This window comes from Lissotriton helveticus, chromosome 12, assembly GCF_964261635.1.
Source record: "Lissotriton helveticus chromosome 12, aLisHel1.1, whole genome shotgun sequence".
Classification (NCBI taxonomy): Eukaryota; Metazoa; Chordata; class Amphibia; order Caudata; family Salamandridae; genus Lissotriton; species Lissotriton helveticus.
The window spans coordinates 172,956,291-172,976,597 of NC_136073.1; the positions used below are offsets into that span (position 1 = coordinate 172,956,291).

At 43.9% G+C, this 20,307-nt stretch overlaps 1 protein-coding gene across 1 annotated transcript; it reads left to right on the plus strand.

The window, feature by feature from the left end:
* The first annotated feature begins 352 nt into the window (after positions 1–352).
* MED11 (mediator complex subunit 11) lies at positions 353–20,136 on the plus strand. Its single transcript, XM_078669056.1, has 4 exons — positions 353–545; positions 7,060–7,192; positions 12,731–12,861; positions 19,272–20,136. Exons 2-4 carry the CDS (start codon positions 7,108–7,110, stop codon positions 19,410–19,412), a joined length of 357 nt encoding a protein of 118 aa, XP_078525182.1. The 5' UTR covers positions 353–545; positions 7,060–7,107; the 3' UTR covers positions 19,413–20,136.
* Positions 20,137–20,307: the final 171 nt, after the last annotated feature.

Sequence of the window (20,307 nt, forward strand, 5' to 3'; positions counted from 1 at the left end):
GATTAGTGTCTCTATACTTTATATGCTTGTTACTACTGTGATTGGTTACTGTAATTGGAGGCGTGGTTCAAATCCTCATGGGAAATGTTGTTTTTTACCCATTGTAGTTTACTTTTCATTGGCTGCTGTTTGTGCAGTAAAGAAAGGAGAAAGCCTCTGGTCCTGCCATAGAATACAGCATGTCTGCTTAGACTAGACCTACAAAAAGTCCGTGTTTACAGCTTTTGAATCAACAACCAATCGGATAGGAGGAAACATTCTAGAGTACAGAGATTGGCAGTGGGGCACTAATTGGCTGTGAGGCCACGGAGGCTGTACCGTGATCTAGGATTGGCAGCGGAAAACCTGCTAGTTGTTCATTGGCTCCAGAGTTCCCTCAGTGCAGAGGAGGCAGCCATGTAGTGTATGATCACTGTTCAACGGGATACTTCAGTGCGGAGCTTCAGTCCGGCGCCAGGGACCGACAGACTGCCTTTCTATAGCCATCTCGCAGTGAGCCTTCGGCGAAGCTTCCGGAAGACTCTGGTGACGCGGACTCGATGTTGGTGAGTAGACTCGCTCTCGGGACGGGCTGGTTTGTGGATTCCGCCCACGACAGATTGTGTGTCCCGCTCTACCTCTGAGAGTCGCCCCATGCGTGTTTACCTGCGGCATGAGCGTGCAGCCCCCTCAGCCGTACACCCTGGGGCATGCACGTGAAACCACCACATTCCACATTATACATATAGTAAAGTATGCCTCTGGTGCTCGCAGTGCAACAAAAGAGGCGCTATGGACGAAAACGCTTCCTGGTCCTCAGCCTGCCTTCACGGTATGCACCACACCGGGCGTGCTGTTGTTTTGCTTTATTCCTACCTCTGGTTTGTGGAGGTCCCACCACTTTTGTGTAGTGTGCCCCCTGCTCAATAGCTCGGGGCCTGCTCCCCATCTCCAGTGCAAAGGGCACCAACGGCACATGTCAACATTTCAATCGGGTCTCTGGCATGCATGCTTTAAATGTGCAGGTACTGAGTACCTGTTTTTCTTTAATTTGAAAGAGAGAGTACCTGCCTTCTTAGCACTAGTGCAATACATTTAATGGGAGAGTACCGGCACTTCTCGGGGGTAAATAGGTGCTAGAAATGCTACCTAAACGTATTTATTTCCATTAAAGCACTGGCATTGACTGTGTGGGGCAAGGCTTACAGATACACGGGACCTGCCCCATGCACGTTGCACCGTTGTTATTTATGCCAAACCGGGTGGTGTAACTGCATGTGGCACAGCATGCCATTTGCTGGATGGCCCACTACATATGCTGTTCCCAACTCCTAGTCTCCCCTCCTTCTTGCTCATGCACAGTTGGGGTGTTCTTACACCCTTATGTACAGGGTAATAAAATCAAGACGAGCCAGGACAAATGCTTCCAAACCAGTCAACACTTAATTCGCGAGGCACTGAAATATCTCTGGTGTTCTTGGCAATGCATTGCTTAGTTCTTGAGTTACTGCCTCTAATCTCTTTAAGGGGACCTACGCAATCCACCCACACAGAAGCTCAAATCAACTGAACTCAGTGGCCTCTTGAACCTTCTAGGGCAGGAAATAAATATATTGCATCCTCCTCTACCTCCCATGCTTCCTATGGAATCTCTTCAGGAGCCTATCATTATCTGAGTGGAGACCGATTTCAGGGTGCGGACTAATGCCACAACCTGACTTCTAGCTCATTCAGTACAATTCATGAACTGGACACCAGATCTGACTCTTCCTAGACAGCACGAAAGATATAGTTACAATAGATATTCAGGTAGCAAAGTTTTGTGGTCCAGAGAAACTGTCATTTGGGCTCAGTTTTTTTGCCTGAACCAAGGGACCTGCCCAGGGTCTAGACTAATGCTCCAGTGTGATCACTTTTAAATTGTTTCTTTGCCGCCAAGTGTTCGCTGGATGGAAGCGACCCCCCCCAGAGGGAATTGTGAAGCTCTAACTACCAAGGACTTTGCCGACCTCGCCGGACCCGCTTCGCGGGTCCCGCAGCGCCTCGTGTCTTTGAGGCAGCATCTTTAGTGGGAGCCAGTATCGAGGAGCGGGCAGGTTGAAAAGCCGGCGGGGCTGCGAGCACAGGCAGGGACTCCAGGAGCCCCTGCGCGCCCATTTCACACACCTGGGCTGCTCTCCCCGCTGGCCACGCCCCCCGCTTCCTTGCTGTAAAGCCGGCTGTTTGCACGGAACCCTCGGATCACTTTTTAAATTGTTTCTTTGCCGCCAAGTGTTCGCTGGATGGAAGCGACCCCCCCAGAGGGAATTGTGAAGCTCTAACTACCAAGGACTACCAACTCAGTGGCCTCTTGAACCTTCTAGGGCAGGAAATAAATATATTGCATCCTCCTCTACCTCCCATGCTTCCTATGGAATCTCTTCAGGAGCCTATCATTATCTGAGTGGAGAACGATTTCAGGGTGCGGACTAATGCCACAACCTGACTTCTAGCTCATTCAGTACAATTCATGAACTGGACACCAGATCTGACTCTTCCTAGACAGCACGAAAGATATAGTTACAATAGATATTCAGGTAGCAAAGTTTTGTGGTCCAGAGAAACTGTCATTTGGGCTCAGTTTTTTTGCCTGAACCAAGGGACCTGCCCAGGGTCTAGACTAATGCTCCAGTGTGAGGGTTTCCTGCACTTTTCTGCAGGTGGATCTCTAGCATGCCCATAGTCTAGTGAGAGATAGGCTGGAGTGCTTCTTGTATACAAGACATATTTCTTAGTACAGTTTGAATTGAGGCAGTCTCTGTAGTCAGACCCTCCAGCTTTTCGTGATTTGCAAAATAATTGCGAAATTAGCTGAAGGGCACGATGGCCGCGAAATTGACCTTTTTGGCCGCGAAAAAGGTCTTCGGGAGGCAGCAAAAAAGATGGTGACATCTTATTGGCTGAACGTACCTACGTCACCACATGAGCGCGTACAGCCGTAATAGCTGCCTGCTTACTCCCCCGGCTTCTATGAGCGTGGCTGCGTGCGATTTAGATGGACTGGCATATCTCCGAGGAAGCCGAGCAATAGCCATTTCTTCATTTCACTGCGCACGCATCAAGATTCCCTCAAGACAGAGAGGGTTCTTTTTTCTTCATGAAGCAAGACACAACACCAACATTCTCACCTAGTATCCCAGTACTCCCACAGCATTCCTGTACCTAACACTCCGCCTTTCATTCCTCTCACCTAAAGCCACTCCGTGGGTGCTGCCTCCTGCCGAGCCCCCAGCTTCACTGCACCCTAGCAGTGCAAACATCCGGACATTCTGTCCCTGCTTCGCTGCCTCTCCCTAAAAGATAGGAAAGTGAGGGCCTCACATATTTAGCCACCAATCTGTTTATTTTTTCCAGAACGCTGCGTGTCCCGGTTCAGTTTCAGCTGTGGCTTTCTTGCTCCAGTGCTGCAGTGAATAAAGGAAACACATGTCCAAGGGGACAGGAGAAAAGCGGGTTACTTTGGATGCAGGCGTTCGTGTTGTCTAACATTTTTCAACTGGCTCAAGAAGAGATTTTCAAAATGCAAACGAGGCTGCCACAAATATGTTTATCTTGCCCCCGAGAGCTTTTGTGAAATACAGCACAATAATAATGAAGATTTATTTACAGCTGCACCACAAAGTGGGATTGTAGCTGGCCATTGCACCTTGACTCGAATTTCGCCTTCAGTGCTAAACCACAAATCATCTGATAATGGGCAAACAATTGTATTTTGCCGTACCTAAAACTGCAATGTATGCACTAGAAAAGCACTGGTCCCCTGTTAGATGGAGTGAGTACGTCTGCCATTGACGCCTCTCAGAGGGTTTATTGTTACAGAAAGCAGAACTAAGAATACCACAGCTTGTTTTCATGGAGAAGGATGGGGCAGCATTAGAGCCACGGTCCCGCACTGGCACCCTGGGACTACCTGGCACAACTCCTGATGTTCAGCCCTTGTACCCAGGCACAACCCCACACTCCGTTCAGAATCTGCCTGCATTATGGTTCGGGGCTTGGATGACAATGGAGGAATTCTAAAGTAGACACACTGAAATACTTCAGCTTTACCCAGGAGTCTCTGGGCTGCCTGTGATTGTAATATAAAACACGTTTCCCCCGAGCCCATTCCTCCCTTCCCCGTCAAACAGGAGGCAGGAAAAATTAAAATTAAAAAAACGGGCGCCGTGACTAAATGTAAAGCGCAGCGCTAGTGCATATTCAAGTTATATGCATGGCGGCCCATGAAGCGGACGTCATGGTGCCTCCTCCGATAGGAAAAAAAACCCAATTTAGATTTCTTATTTTCCAGGGAGCCGGTAAGAGCAGCTACCAGCCCAAATAGGATTAAGAGAGCCAATGGAACTCTTCTGATTGGTTTATGTTGGCTGCTGAATACACTTGAAGTCTTTAGTTTAATTACGCCAGTCTGCGTAGAGCAATACTTAACATGCTTACATTAGCCTTGGCAATGCATTTCCACCCACTACGATCCTGTCCCCTAGGGTACCTGAGGAAGCGGTATCATGCCTCATGGGTCCAGGAGGCAGTGTTGCCCGGCAGGGGTGTGTACATGGGTGCTAGAATATCCCAGGGAGAAATAGGATCCCCGCTCATGAGGTTTGGATCGTAGTTGTGCTTCCAATGAGCTGAAGACACTTTAAACATGCCTATTTAAAAGTGGAGTACTCTGCTAAAACAGTTTCCATCGATTTAAGGCTGAAAATGAGTGATTATGAGGAAAATAAAGTGCCGCAAAAATGCAGCTGAATTTTCATATTTGAGCCGCTAAATTTTCATATTTGTGCCGCTAAATTTGCTAATCCATGTCGCTATATCCTGGGGGGTCTGCAATTCGTGCTTATTACTCTCTGCAGTATCGATTTAGAGTTTAAAAATGCAATCTACTCTAGTCACGCACCCCCCCCCCCCTAGATTCCTCTAGGTCTCTAGTTTTCAAAATCTCTGAACTCTGTGGACCCTGCTGTGCAGAAGCTTTAAATACACATGGGGCAGAGAGAAGTTTGAGGGGCATGTAGTAATGTCTGGGACTAATGACACATATACTCATTGTAGCTAGCCCAGAGTTTGGAAGATAATTGAACACCAGCTATAGGATGCCCCCTTACATAATGTGCACAAATTCACCTTAAATAACTCCTCAGTTGAGCACCTAACAGTACAATCAAAAATATTTTCAACCCGTTTATTTCTGTTTATTTTGGTATGTGGGGTACATGTTGGCATGCAGATGCAGCCTCTGCCCACTACTGCACCCACTATGTTTATGCCCTACATTCATACGTCATATTCCTCTCCTTTTCTCCTCTCGTGGGTACCTACCCTCACTTTTTGCACCTCTTCCTCAACATGGAGAGTGCACGTCCTCCTACAGTCTTGATGCCTCATTTTATGACTAGTCTCATGACTTAGCAGCTACTTGTTTTTTCATACAGTGAAAGCAAAAGTACATTACAATAACCAACGAACCCCACAATAAATTACATGTTGACCATACCCTGTCCAGTTTAGAAATCTTACAGGCATTCCTGATGCAAGGTGTCCCGATTTCACACATGCTTCCACACAACCACCACACTTAAGTAATACTATCTAGGGATTGTAGTTGGGTACTCCTTGTATTGCTCTCAAAGCTGCTTTATGGTCAAAGTGACCATAACGTTGTGGTTAATACAGCCTCCTAGGCTTTCTTATGGCCACTTGGCTGCTTTCACCGATATATGAAGCTGATGCCTTTCAGTTGTTAAAGTAAAAGACAAACAACTTTCTGGGAACTATGAGTGCTGGCTCCAGGTAAGTTAGGAAAGGATGTTTTATTGACCTTTTTAAGCATCCTTCAGATCGATCATTTCTCTGTTGGGTGTAGGTGAGTGTTAGTCACCCAGTGGTCTAGTCACCTGCGACTTCCTCCTGTGTGTTTTCTCCTTAAGGAAGCTGGTTTTGGCTGGTGGAATCTGTACTTCACTTAGTATTGGAGGAGCCGTCGTTTTAGCTCAGTGTGATCTAGAGAGAATGCCCTCTGTGTTACTTTGTTCGGTGAGAAAGGAAATTGGGGTAGGCATATGCCTACACAACTCTGAAGGTCATCTAGGTCCCGTAGCTTAGCCGAACCTACCCAAAGCCTGGAATCTTTCCCCCAAGAGTCAGCCTGAACCCAGTTGAGGAGCTACTCATGACTCTGACAGACTTAAATAAACATTACTTTTTCTCTACCAGCTCTGCATTTGAAACACAGAGACTGGACCTCTGTGGTAAAGGCATACTAAGCAAGATCTCTGTACTACGGTACAATCGCTAACCTAAAGTGATTAAAAGCTGTGAGCAGAGATGTGCACTGTATTTAAGGATTTCTAGGGGCACATTCATTGGTCAGGAGTGCGATTACACGAGGAATTAAATGGAGAGGGTGATATAGAAGAAGTTGGGAGAGTAGAAAATTGACTTTGCATTAATTCTTTACAGGTTCCTAACTTTTTACAAACTCCTGATCTTTAGAATGGAGAGCATTATATACTATAGACTTTCTAGAAATATGGAAAAGACTGTAATGGATTGCGTTATTCTTGTTGTTCGACAATGAATGTTTAGTCTTAGTCCATTGGAACAGAATTCAAATTTTGCAATGGGTCTTCCTGTTTTGTCTGCCAGCGCCAGATAATTGCTGGAATCTGACAGTTAGAGAAGTTCCTCTTGGTGGGCCTTGTTTCTCCTTTCCACTTTATTTACAGATTTTTGTTCACTGAGTCAATGTGTGAGCAGCTCATCAACTTTAAGTGCTTTCTTTGCATTCTGGTACTTGTTGCCCTTCATTTATAATAGCATAAACAGGAGTACTCGTATCAAAATGCTAAAAAGAACCTGGACTAAATTAGCAACTGGAGTCTGGACCCAGGATAGACAATGCCAACATATTTATGGGAGTGTTGCCACACTTGGTGCAAGTGCTTCTGTTGTCACAATTACTAGTGTGTTAGATTGATATCGCTTCTGGGTTACTGACTTCTCCTCCCTGACAACTGAATTTCATTTTTTTCTTGTTAGAATTACAATACTGTTGGCTAGTACTTGCCTTATTGTGGCTCAAGTGTCATGGCCACTTACAACCTTGCTAACGAGAGGCTACGAGTGCTGGAGGAGATTGAGAAGGAGATCGCGTCCATACTGCAGAGTGCAGGTATGTCCTAACTAGTTGATCAAAGGCAGGAGGGGGTAGTTCGTGGGACTTTGCTGGGCGTCTTCTGGGATATTTTATTGGAAGGTGGGGGTTAGGAAAAGGCACTGGTTTGGCATCTCAAGAGCGCTGTCAAAATAATAAGTTGTCTAGTCTCAAATTCTTAATTAAAATAAATTGTGAAATGCCTAATAATTTCTAGAGTTTTGCAAATAGTGATAATGCCAGTATTAGAGGGGGGGGCGAGCGAACAATTAACAGGGAGAGCAAAGCCAGATCCAAGCTCTGGGATGACTCTTAAGAGGTGCTGACGAGCCAGATACTGAAAATATTTGGCGTGTAACTCGTGCAACAAATATGTTGGAGTACGATAAAATGTCTTCGGAATTTGTTTTTGTTTTAAAAGTATGTTTAACACATGAAAGCGTTCAACTGTAGTACATCAAATTATATCTCTGCTTTGCAAAGTATTTATTAAAATAGTTTTTAAACATGCAGTGAAGCAAAGCTGTTAGTAAACTAAGGGGCAAATCAGTTGTACCATATATATATGGCCTAGATTCTTATTATAGATGTAGCAACATTATAGGCTATTAAATCAAACACAACGTTTTTATACAGCACCCATCCTGAACTTTCATATGTGAAGGTTCTCTCAAATGTGATGTTGAAAAAAAAAGAGGCTGGCTGAAATACATTTTTGGCCTGTGATGACACAATTTGGTCAAGCAGGGATTGAACCCAGATTTTCTAGATTTACACTGTACAATTCAGCAACTAGACGAGTTTCTGACATCCAAGGTTAATGCCATGTTATTAATTTTTAGAGGAATATATTGGAGACGCAGACATCGTTGCACCTTTGTTTGGCACTGGGAGATTTGCTAGGATTCAAAGGATGCTCAGCCGAGGCCATGACTCAATCCTGGTTCCCGTTGTGCATGGTTGACAGATTTAGCCACAGGCCATATCGACTTCTGTTAAAGTTTGGCTAGTTTTGGGCAGATATACCAAGAGGACCTTGAGCTGAGCCACAGTGATGCTTCTGCCTCTAGCCCAGATCATGATTTCAGTGGCTTGCCAATCTCGCCAGTATACTGTATTATCTGTTGCTCATAGGTACAGAACCCCATTTTCAAGGTAATTATTTGTTAAAGAAGAATTGATATATATGATGTATAAGGAATACCCCATTTCATCTTTTTAGATATATTTTCAACAAACGTTTAATCTCCATGACCTATACTAAGTGTGACAAAGATGTATAAAAATGTGAAAGACTAGTGAAATCTGTATAACATATATATAAAATAGCGATACACTGTCAGTCTAATAATTGTAACTAAAAGATGGTATCACCATAACTCTGTGGTGTACCGTCAGACAACCTTTCAAATGATATGAAAAAGCTTATTCTAATCGATGTAAAGTTCGGGAAACCCTTCAGTGTCCAACAAGTAGTAAGTTGTGGAACTACAAAAGCACTTAGTCCATAGGGTATGTTCTACCCCACTTGACGGCCATATGTACATAAGTTCACTGTTTGTAGAGGACACTAAACTTACATAGTGAACTGTCAGTTTTTGAGGCTTAGTACCCCTTTGCCATACACATTTTCAGTGCATCAACATGCAGATGTTACAGAGATTCCTTACAACTCTCCTACAGGCTTTACCCTCTTTGGAAGCACCTTAACTTCACCACTTTGTACTACAGGTCACTACAAAATAATGGGGAATAACTCTTATACGTAGTTTTGGCAAATCCAAATTGAGCTATTTTTTTCCTTGCACAAATTCCTCCATCTCAAGGTACACACTTTTTGCACCCAATATTGGATTTATGCTGGCTCTTGTAATTAGACATGCCTTTAGTAGTGCACTGCTAATTAAAGTTCAAATAGGATAGTTTGTTTTTTAGATCCTAACAAATATTTATTAGAGCCCAAGCACAACATTGGTATTTATAGGTTATGTTCCTAACAGACTGATCAGCCCAAGTTAAGTGTTAAGAGTGAGACCCAACCTCTGAGTTTACTGCTCCACCCAACATTGCATTGTTAGAAGGTGCGTTGTCTTTTCATGAGAGCATAAGAGTGTGGGGATGTTTAAAGGACGCATGGGGGGGAATTTTCCATTATTTCTTCTTCCCAGCCACTGTTTCTCCTCCTTTCATAGCTCGGTTATGTCTGGCTTTATTTGTTTGATTTCTTCAGGGCAGGTTCTGTGCTGACTTTTTTTCTATTGGTGCCACTCTTTCTCTGGGTCGTCACCACCAAGGAGAGTTTCAAATTAGGTATTTTCCACCTCGTATTCCTTAAGTCTCTCATCTGCTGTCCCAGAGCATCTCCTGAGACGCCTCTTAACTAGAGCTTGGTCTAGGTGAAATCCAGTCAACATCCTGGCCATACTCCTTTCTATTAAAAGTGTGGTTTTGCATGTGCACTGCTGTATTGTAAGACTGGCCAGGTGCAATGCATTCCGACAATGGCGTTGTATCTAGAAGAAAACCATCGCCTGTTATTATAGGTTTGCTACTCTCTCTACTCTACTTTGTGTTTTAAAATCACAGCCTACTACTATGTTTCCTATTTCGTTGTAGCTTGTACAGTACTTTCCAGTAAATGTCATGCTGTGCATTCTGTACATTAAGTTCTTCCTCTTGTTAGTGACCTATTTGCGCTTTCAGTTTCCAACAGATTTTTAACCTTGATTTTGAAGCATGTTTATTTCGATTGCCTCTTCACTTTTTTGGTTTCACTAATGGCCCACATCGCTATAGCATTATCAAACTGTTGAGCTACAGTGTATATTATAGTCGATCCAGTTGACAGTTGTTTGGAATTATTTTTTCAGTGTTCCCTGCGTTGCACATTAATTTCAAAACGATTTCATTTTACAGAATCTATTCTCTCAAGTGTCTCATGATCAATCTTTTCCATCACTTTTATCCCTGGTTCGTCTTAAGTGCTGAACCTTAAATTTGCAGACACACATACATTTTTCAGTGATGTTAATATTCTACTTTGGCTGGTGTTTAATACAAATATGCTTGAAGTTGGTCCATCCTTGAAAGCCTCTGAATGTTCTCTGTGATTACTCCTCACTAGAGTGAACAATTTCTAGCAGCTGTCTGTATATCAATCAATCAGGGGTTTGTATAGCGCGCTACTCACCCTTGAGGTATCAAGGGTATCAGAATCAAGACTGTGAATCGTACTATGTTATAGGAACAGCAAAAACATAGAATCCTTGTGTTACACAGCCAAGCGTTATTTACTAACAAAATACAAGGAGAGTATTGCACAGTTAATTGGTTATTACTTTCCAAACTGCGTTTTTTAGAGTTCTCAACACCCAAAGTGATTTGTCAAAGGAAAGTGTTTTGTCTTCCTACTCAGTCACTGATGGATCCAGCTGTCCACATCTGCTTAATTTTGACCCGAAAAGCGTGATTCGTGGGTGCAAAGTCACTAATTTCTGTATTTCTCTTGAGCTCCAATCACTGTGAATGTCAAGATTACCTTATCATTCCTTTTTAATTATTCATCGGTTCTCATTTTCTTGGCTCTATAAAGCCCATAGTCCTGGAGTGAGTGTTTTTTGTGGCCTCAATCATCCCACCCTGTGCTTTTGAGGGCCGATTAACCAAGCCACTTCTAGTAAAGTTAATCCAATTTTAGGGATATCATGCTTCTTGTGGAACTGCTTAGGCAAAGGATAGCAATGTGGGCTGAGGAATTCAGTTGAACATAGCTGTAATGTTCTCTCTAAACAGGATGACATCGAGTTTGACAGGGACTCCTGAACATGTGCATCGCCAACACATAGTTTAAATCTTATGTAAGTGAGACACCCGCATTTGATCGAATCTTATTGTTGCTTGTGTTGGCAGTTTACTTAATTTGGTTAGACAACAGAGTATAATATCTGCCTTGTTGCTGTCACTACAAGGCACTATTTCCGCCTGTAGCGTGGCAAGTATATTGGCTTGGTAAAAGTTATGATCAGCCTGATCTCTTGGTACTCCATTTAAGGGTCAATAGGGTCAATATCCTCTGTGTTCTCATTAGTCAGCGTATTTAGCTATCCACTACATTTGGGCAGCAGACCAAGGATATCAAAATCAGGAGCCCCTAGGCTTTCCCGTTTGAGGTATTGCCGCAATTTCCTAAGTACTACTCTTTCTTCGACTCCCTTAAATCAATTTCGTAAATAGCAGTTGTTTTTCATTTTTATATCTTATAGGGTATGATCACTGGTTTGTTGGCAAAGAAGTTTGTATTGCTGTAGCATAACAAACAAGGGTATCCGCACAATTCCTGCTTTGCTAATCAAGACTTTGATATATTGACCCGCATGACATCTCCATCGTTATTGCAAAATACATGGGGAAAGGAGGCATCCATACGTCTCTCATCCCTCTAGATAACACCCAAAGTGTCGAAATAACTTCACCAGTGATGTGGGAACAGCGCCCTGTATTCTTATCGAGGCCATGCTATTTTCTCTGAATCCTATTTGCTGAAGTGCCGCAAATGGATAAATCCAACTGATTGTAAAAAAAAAAAAGCCTTTTCAATGAGCAATGATGTAGCTGCCGATAAAATGCTATCTTCTATGGCACTATCTTACCTGTTGTCTTGCAAACTAAATTTAACCTGGACAAAAGCACAGTGTCTTTTTAAGAGATCCATATCAGATTTAGGCAGCACTACCACGTTGGTTTCCATCATGGTCGAGGGCTTAACATCTATGTTTTACTGCCAAGCACAGTAACTATACAGACAGTTATGCCCATTTCCTTTTCCTTGAGACAAAATCCCCATCCCGCTCTCCCTTTCTAAAGCCAGAAGGTATGGCCCAGTGTTAAGAAGGAAAACCCTTCGCCCCCTTCAGAGTACAATGCTAGTCTAGCCTAAAACCACATAGAATGGGAAAAGGACTCAGTGAAAGAGTGGATGTCAGAGACTAAGGAATAAAGTGTTGAAGCAGACCCCAAGTTGTAAACTGGACGAAACACTTCCCTACGTCCAAGAGTTTACTGGTATGTTTTTACTAGGATAACTTTTCCACCTTAGTGCACTTGTATCACTTGACACAGTATCTCTGTCCGTTGCAATTTAGAATTAACAAAAGGAAAACAGTTTCTGTACAGACAGCTAACAGCACCACTTCATTCAGAGAAGCGCGCGTAGTATTCAACATTGTGTTAGACTGTCCTTCGGTTAATTGAAGGCTTTCCAAGCCAGAAGTTAGGTGCTGCTGTTAGCATGTGTTGTATCTGTGTGCCTATGCTCCCTAAGTACATAATTTGCCTTCTGAGTTGATGCAGTCTGAATGTATGTTGCTTAGTAAACGTTCATAGGTGGGAGGTTGTTGTGACTGTGGAAGAAGCCCGATGACTGAACAGGTTAGTGCTGAAGGTTGCACAAGCCAGTCATGAGTGCAGGTTTCTCTGGAGGGAGTCTTTGCTGGTGTAAAACTATAAGCTTTAGATCAATTTTGAAAATGATTCAGATTGACAGTCTCTGTTTTTTAGGCAATGTGACTCTGGAGCTGTCCAAGGAAAAGCCCAATGAGCGCCTCATGGACCGCCATGCCTCTCAGTTTACTTCCTCAGTCCAGAAGGTGGAATCAGAATTGTCGGGCCAGATTCGCTATCTAACACAGGTTAGTGACAAGGGCTGTTTTTGGTGCCTTTAAGTTTTAATCATTTTTATTGAGTTGCATGCAACATTGAAGGTGGCCATTACCGTCTTAAAGGGAAAAAGTAGCTTATATAAACTCACTAAAACCCTAGCTGCTCCCTAACCCTTCCCACCTTCTATGCTTTGCTAAGAAAAACTAGTGGTTTATGCATCCTAAATATGTTACCCCCAGTTGACCCCCTCCTCTCAATTCCAGTGTCTCAGGCTTAAAAGCTACCCTTCTACTCTTGCAGATTCCTAATGTATGCTTGCCGTGTCTGTGTATCCTTTCCAGAAGTTAATTATTTCCATCTGTCTCACCATATGCTCATCAGTTATATTGCCTTAATTTGTGTTCGGATTATTTTCTAGGAAGTACAGCTCCCTTAAACAGCGGCGACTCTTCATTTTCAAAACTCCCTTAACATGTAGGTGATTACTGGTTGCCATTGTTACTGGGGTGTTTTCTCCTTTCCCTGTGTTCCCTGGTATAGTTTTTCCATTGCTAGTATACACCAGTTTTTAATTCAATCAATCAAAGAGTTTATTTCATTCAATTTATACCAGGTACCCAAAAACCACAATTAATACACTAATAATTTAACATCAATATATCTTAAAAATGTCCAATGCATAATATCAAATGAAAACACCTACCCCCTACGTTAAAAAAAAAGTTACAAAGGCTAAAGGCTGATTTTATCTGAAGTCCTATGTCTACAGTTGGTGGTACTCAAGAACCCCAGTACCTCAAAAGCATGCGTGGGTAAGAGCATGATATTAATGTGCGTTCCTCACATGTAGTGGGAAGATCAACCCTGTGGTATACCCAGAAGGGTAACCTCTGATTGGACATATAGCAGTCTCCATGATGTCCTCGATCACTGTTAGGCCCTCTCCCCAGTAATCTTGAGTCTTACTTCAGGACTATAGAGTGTGTGCCAGCAATCTAACCTAACCATGCCACACTCCCTGCTGCAGTTATCTAATTTGCCTAGGTCTGTCTTGTTCATCACAGCATAGGTATAAAGTTGTTTCCGTACCCCTTGCATGAGTAGCAAAATGGATTGCTTTTATCATGATACTCTTTCACTGCTCCTCGTCTAGTTAAGAACCTATTTCCAACCCTGAGGCCCCTTGAATGGTTGGCTGTCCCTCCCATCTCTGCCCTGGTCAGAAGTTAGCATGTTTTCACGTCACCCTCCAGTATAAATTATGCAAAGTCCGATGTCGTTGCTCAATATTTAATCTGAGGGCGCACAATTAGCTGTTGTAATTGCTGGTACCTAAAATGTTCCTTTTCTTCAAACACAAAATCGGCCTTAGCTTGAGTAAAGGATTTTACTACTCCCTTTTGAAACATGCCTCTGAATATGTTCTATTCACCTCCTGCTTTTTGCCAGGAGCTAAAGCTTTTCCTATTCATTCTTTGGATAACATCTAGGTATCCCTTACCAGAGTAAATAGGGAGGGGAATGTCACCAGTCCCTTTATGATCCCTACTTTATCCCATGCCCTCGGCATTGCCTGTTTGATTAGGAGAACGTAGAGGTGAGTAACTCCATGTTTTTTTTTATAACCGGGGTATCCCCAGAGCGCTGTGCTGGATAGCTAGTTATTCACCATACCCCAGGCTCTATCCATTTCTGTTCTTGTCCATTCTTCCAAGAATCGTAGTAGGTCTGATTCGTATTGCCCATGGTCGGCCATCGCCCGGCCCCTTCTATGGGTCTCATCTGTGTTTCTTGCTTACTTTATTGCCATGCGTCATAGTCACTGCGCCTTATCAGTAAAAGAGCTGCATGCCTCCGGCTGCGTAGCTCTGCTTTAACTACTTTATGGAGTGCAATTAAGTGTTATGTGCAAGATGCAGAATTCCCTTAGACTGTATTTGCGCCAGCACTTGCACCTCACATATGGTACCCAGTCGTAACGGCATTGGTAATTTCCAGTGCACCACACTACAAACTGAGCTTGTTTGTTAAGGGTGGAGCCACAATGTTCAGGATTTTCATCTGAACATACTAGACTGTTTTTCAGTTTTAACAAGTTTTTACAGGCTTGTTCGTAAATCTGCTTCTGTTCACCATTCTTGAGCAGGAGTGCCAAGGAAAGACAGCCCGCCCTGTCATCAGTGGCCACTATTACCTGTTGGGGAACTCTGCCATTCAGGCGGATGTAGGGACATGGCAGTTGTTAGCTCGTCAAATGCATAAGCAGAAAATGGCCCCAGGCGGGAACTCCGCGAGTTACATTCCCCTAAGCAGGGGCAAGGCTTTTCTGAAAACTGAGTAACCATGACCGAGATAAGTAAGACTGCATGAAATATAAATGGATTGGAATACACTGAGATGGTTTGGGCTTACCTCAGCCCAATCCCATATGAATATTAACAGAACAAGCAAGAATCAGAGTGCTTGCTGGAGCAGGTTCTATTGAATTAGTGGAAGCAGCCTCTATGGCCAGTGATATTGCTGTATGAAGTGGTGACAAATCTCTGGAAAGGAAAAAATGGACTCAACGTGAAAAATACACGTGTTGTAGCTTAAAAGATGACAAACAGGTTGTGGCCTAGAGTATAATGCTGGTGGACATGTCATCTAAATGCTCCACTCCAGATTCAGCAAAAGCAAAGTGTGAAGCAAGCTCCTGAGTATGAAATCTATTACAGGAATCAGTTGTCTAACAACACAAGAGAAGATCCCTGGCATTAAAGGCAAGAGAAGAAGTGCTGACGTCTACAACCATGTTCTGACTTTGGAGAGTAGGCAGCTAACAAAATGGTGCCAAGTAGTCCGAGATAAGAAAGGCAGCGAGAAACATTGACCAAAGACACCACAGCATAACAACAAAGGTGTATCCTCAAACTACTGAAAAGATGAAGCAGATACTAAGATCACAGACAAATGCCTGAGACAGCCACCTGGAGTAGAACAGTGAGAATCCAAATGGTAGAAAAGCCAAGCAAGGTGCGGCCTGGCGAAACCGACCAGAGCCCAATCTAGCAGCAGCACACTGATTGCATACCGGGCATCCTGCAGCCACCTCCTTCGGATTAGAGACTGTACAGAAGGATACAATGGGTTACCAAAAAGTGACGACTCGCTGTGAAAGATGTCATGAAGGAGTGGGATTTCCACACACTAAAAGCACTCCGGAGAGAGCGGAGTAGTCTGTAACTACCTGAGTGAGGGACTGTGAGATTGATAGAAGCAAAACTTAGGGGAAAAAGATCCAATACAACAGACTTGGCAGTTTTGTTGAATATTTTTTTTTAATTCATTGTAGACTTGTGCATCCACAAAATCAAATGCACAAAATACACAATAACGTTCTCAATTTTTGTTTGATACTTAGGCGCTAGGGTGACCAATTGGCATGGGTGCAAATTCAGGACCCTGAGTGTAAAAATTCAGAACAGAAGGTAAAAAATCAGGAAACAAATTTCAGACAAAAGCTACGTTTTACAGACCCATCAGAGGAGGTCACGCAATAGTATATAAGTAAGTAAATAGATAACCAACATAAACTGCTTATCATTGTTGGATTAACAATAAAATCAAACAGCCCTGAGCACAGGGAGCAAGTACTAAAATCTACAGAGCTCCTGAACTGGATGGCCTGTCAACGTCGAACCCCCACAGATTTTGAATTGCTGGACTGTAACCACTTAATAGGAGAGAGGCCTTTCTGTGTCTCCAAGTAGTATGGGAAAGGAGTGCTGCATGCCGAAAAAACACCCCTTGGCACTGGCAGCAGGGAAGTTGCCCCCCCTCACAATTAATGTACTTGATTTATGTCGGGCTCTCAGTGAACAACATTGGCAAATTACACAAGGGGCCTCAAGTTCCCCACAGTAGTCTGATAGGGGAAAGCTCCTCTGCTTCAATCTACTGGCTCCAAGGCACTCACTTGCCTGTACATGTTATGTTCAAGGCAGACGGCCCATTGTCATTCTAAATGTGATAATCAGCTGCAGTCAGAATGACAATGGGCCTGAAAACAGCCTGTGCGAGCTCGGGAAGGGGCTGCTGCATCCTGTGGAGTTCAAAAGAGAAGTGCGAGCTGGCCCCAATTGTGAGAAGCTTTAACTCCTGGGCCTTCTCGCAGGGAAACATCACAGCTTTCTGAAATGCCCAGATTTACGAACAATAGGCGTCCGTAAAAGGAATAATGACGGGCAACGGACATGACACCAAAATGACGGACAGTCTGTGAAATTTACAGATGGTCGGTCACCCTACTTAGCGCATATCACCCAAAGTCTATAGCCAGTGTTGTCCCACCAATAAGAAAATCAAGAAGCGGCCATAATCCAACAAATAACTAAGTACCCTCTGGCAATCAGTGTGCACACATCAACAGACCATGGAAGAAGGACTTTGACCATGATATAGAGGGGCTGACCTGTCCCCCTCCCCTAGTCAAGCCAGGTTCTGCTACATATATCAAGGTGGGCCTAGATATGTAGACATGCATCTGTCCATCAAGGGGCCCCCATTGGCTATTTGCATGGTTAAGGTCCATACCAGGAAAGATGGCCCCAGTCGCCTCCCACCCATAGTATTCCTGTATTCCTCAGGGCTCCCGCGATATCGGCAGTGAGTCAAGAAAGAATGACCAGACTGCTATGTATGCTAGCTGCCTGTCATTCCGTTTATAGATCATCTTTTCAAAGGAAATTCCACCATAGCCGGAGTGCCAGGAGACCTCCACTTTCTCAAGATGCAGAGTTTCGCTGTTGCCAGAGATGCTACCAACCATCTCTTCTTGTGAGTGATTAGATCCCCTAGATCGTCAAAGTTGAGCACATTTGTGAGATCCATTGAAGGCCATATACGTGACAACCCATTCATGTTCCATGAGGGCTAGACCTTGGACCAAAATGCAGAAATCTTTGGGTAGGATCAAACGATATGGAGAGTATAACCTCCCTGTTGATTGAATCTCAAGCAATTGGAGCCAGGTGTGCTCTCTACAATTTGTGGGAAGACAAGTGCCAGTCAGGTAACAATTAGGAATTACAAAATTTGAAGCGCACTTCGCTCAAGTGTCTACTGTGGGTCGGCAGCAGTTCTGTCTAGACCTCATCTGTAACGTCTTTTTGACAGCCGACGGACCGGGTTCTAAGCAATAGGCGCTTGGTGGATTTGGAGAACAGTTTGCCTATAATGAGCGATTATAATCTGGATATCGGCCATCTATAGGTGCCTCGCCTTGTCCTGTAACAGGGAGCTGTGGGGAGGATCCAAATGTGGACTTCCAAGCACCTTGCCAAAGACAGCTAACCAGTTGTCTCTACCTTCAATTCTGGTTGTATACCATACCATTTTTCTCCTGGACTGAGGAGCAGATTTTTTACTATGGTGTTGTGAACAAGGCGGCCGATAGTAAGGAAACCTCTGACGACCAAGAGACCCATGAGATGGGAGCAGCCTCGATCAGTATGGCAGCATTGTGCCATAAGAGGGCTGCCAAGTGGAGAAATCAGTTTCCAGATGTGAAGAGAGCAACTTGAGACACAGTTGGGGGGATCTTTGGACCCCCTGAGCTGTTTTATAAATGATCTATGGGTCCACAGCCTCATTCTGAAGGTGGTGTTATACAGGTACCCAGTCCAGTATTTCTAGGTCTTTGTGAAAATAAGCCAATGTGATAGTTGGTGGGCCACACAGTAGCTTTCAATACTCGGTTGGGGAGGGGGGGGTGAAGCTGGGGGGTTGTATGGGGGGCAGGCTGCCAGGGCTAATATTCGTGAAGAGTTTGGACATGACCAGGAGAGGTCTATTATGGTCCCAATCAAAGTGTTTAATAGCATGGTCAATTTTCTGCAGGGTTCTGTCGCAGGATCAAGAGAGGGAGCATGCCAAATATTTAGTTATAACTGGGTGCTGACTTGGCAGCTTTGAAAGAAAGTGTAGCTAAACAGCGACTGAAACTAAACAGAAGCTTAGTGGGCGGGCCTACATTTTCCTACATTGCGATTAATGACACTCCTAGTGTAGTGGCTGTGATGTAATGTTGTGACTGGCAGCCCTGGCTGTATCTCCAGGTATCTCCCTTTCCCTCTGGTTCTCATTTGTTCCCTCTCTCATCCTTGCTTTCTGTCTTTCAAAGCACTGGTCAGCATAGGAGAGAAGAGGGGTGGGGTGAGGGGTCGTTGAACGAGTTTTATGATGCTCTCACTAGACACCCGTTGGCGTGTACTTTTCTGATAAACCAGTAAATGATGGCTATAAGCATAGAACAGGCGTTGATAACCTGAAACTACAAAATATTGGTATCGGTAAGTAAGTATTTTTTTTCCTAGTCTGTGTGTTGTTCTCTTGCGCTATTAGCTGGTCTGGTTATCCCCAACACTTTCTCTTATCTGTCCTTTTCTTACCCATGCAGGTAGCCACAGGACAGCCTCACGAGGGCTCTAGCTACTCTGCCAGAAAAGACTGCCAGATGGCCCTGAATCGCGTGGATTATGCACGGGTGAAGCTCGGAGAACTGTCAAGGACCTGCGAACAGATCCTGGAGCAACAGTAACCAAAGAGAACCTAGTTTTAGGTGCCCTGACCCAACTGCAGGACTCTGTGGTCTATCATCAAAAATGCAGCTGTGACCTAGAAGCACTTCCTTGTTGTTGCAACAGATAATGGAGCAGCGCCTTGAAGATGCCGCTGTGGCGCAGTGGGAGCTATCGTAAGCTAATAGCAATGAAAGGAGCATTATTATGGAGCTAGTAGCACAGATGGAAAATCATTGCAAACTTATGTGAACTCACACCATGTGCACATCGCATAAATATATGCGCATACCCAAACTGTAACAGCAATGCAACATCTGTGATGGAAAGAGAACCGCACAATGAGCTCACCATAATGGCATATCTAAACCCTGCAGCCCACGGGGGACAAAGATCCAGGGAAAGTGCAACCCTTGATGGGCCTTTTGGACTTTGCGTGTCATCCATTCTGGGAGCTTTCAATACATTTTCTAATGTCTGTAATCTTTTTTCCCCTTGTTTCTTCACTTTCTAGTTGACTATAGGAAAGTCTTTGCATAGCAGAGCATGGGGTATGGGCGGCAGGTTCTCACCATTTAATTTCTGCACTGTTTACACTGGAGAAATACTAAAGCAGAGACTCCCTGTGGGACAGTAAGTCACTCTGCAGGTTTCTTGAAATTAGAAGACCTTTGTTTGATAAAGATCTGTTACCCAGTATGGAAATAAACAGTGTGAGAATCTGGTGACATCTGCTGTTCTCAATTACTATTTTTGTGAAATCCTCTTTTTGGTCATAATGTAGCCAGATCATTGGGCTCTGAAAACTATAGAGCATCCCCTTTTGCTGAGTGGTCTGTGTGATAGGCTTTGTGCATAATGGAGTGCGGTGATAAGCGACATCACTTAATTTTTGACTAATAGTTGGGAATCTTC

What these genes read in the sequence shown, in the direction of transcription:
- MED11 (XM_078669056.1), top strand. Translation starts at nt 7,108, where the DNA reads ATGGCCACTTACAACCTTGCTAACGAGAGGCTACGAGTGCTGGAGGAG. An exon ending in GTCCATACTGCAGAGTGCAG is followed by an intron (nt 7,193 to 12,730) that starts GTATGTCCTAAC and finishes TCTGTTTTTTAG; the next exon opens with GCAATGTGACTCTGGAGCTG. An exon ending in AGATTCGCTATCTAACACAG is followed by an intron (nt 12,862 to 19,271) that starts GTTAGTGACAAG and finishes TTACCCATGCAG; the next exon opens with GTAGCCACAGGACAGCCTCA.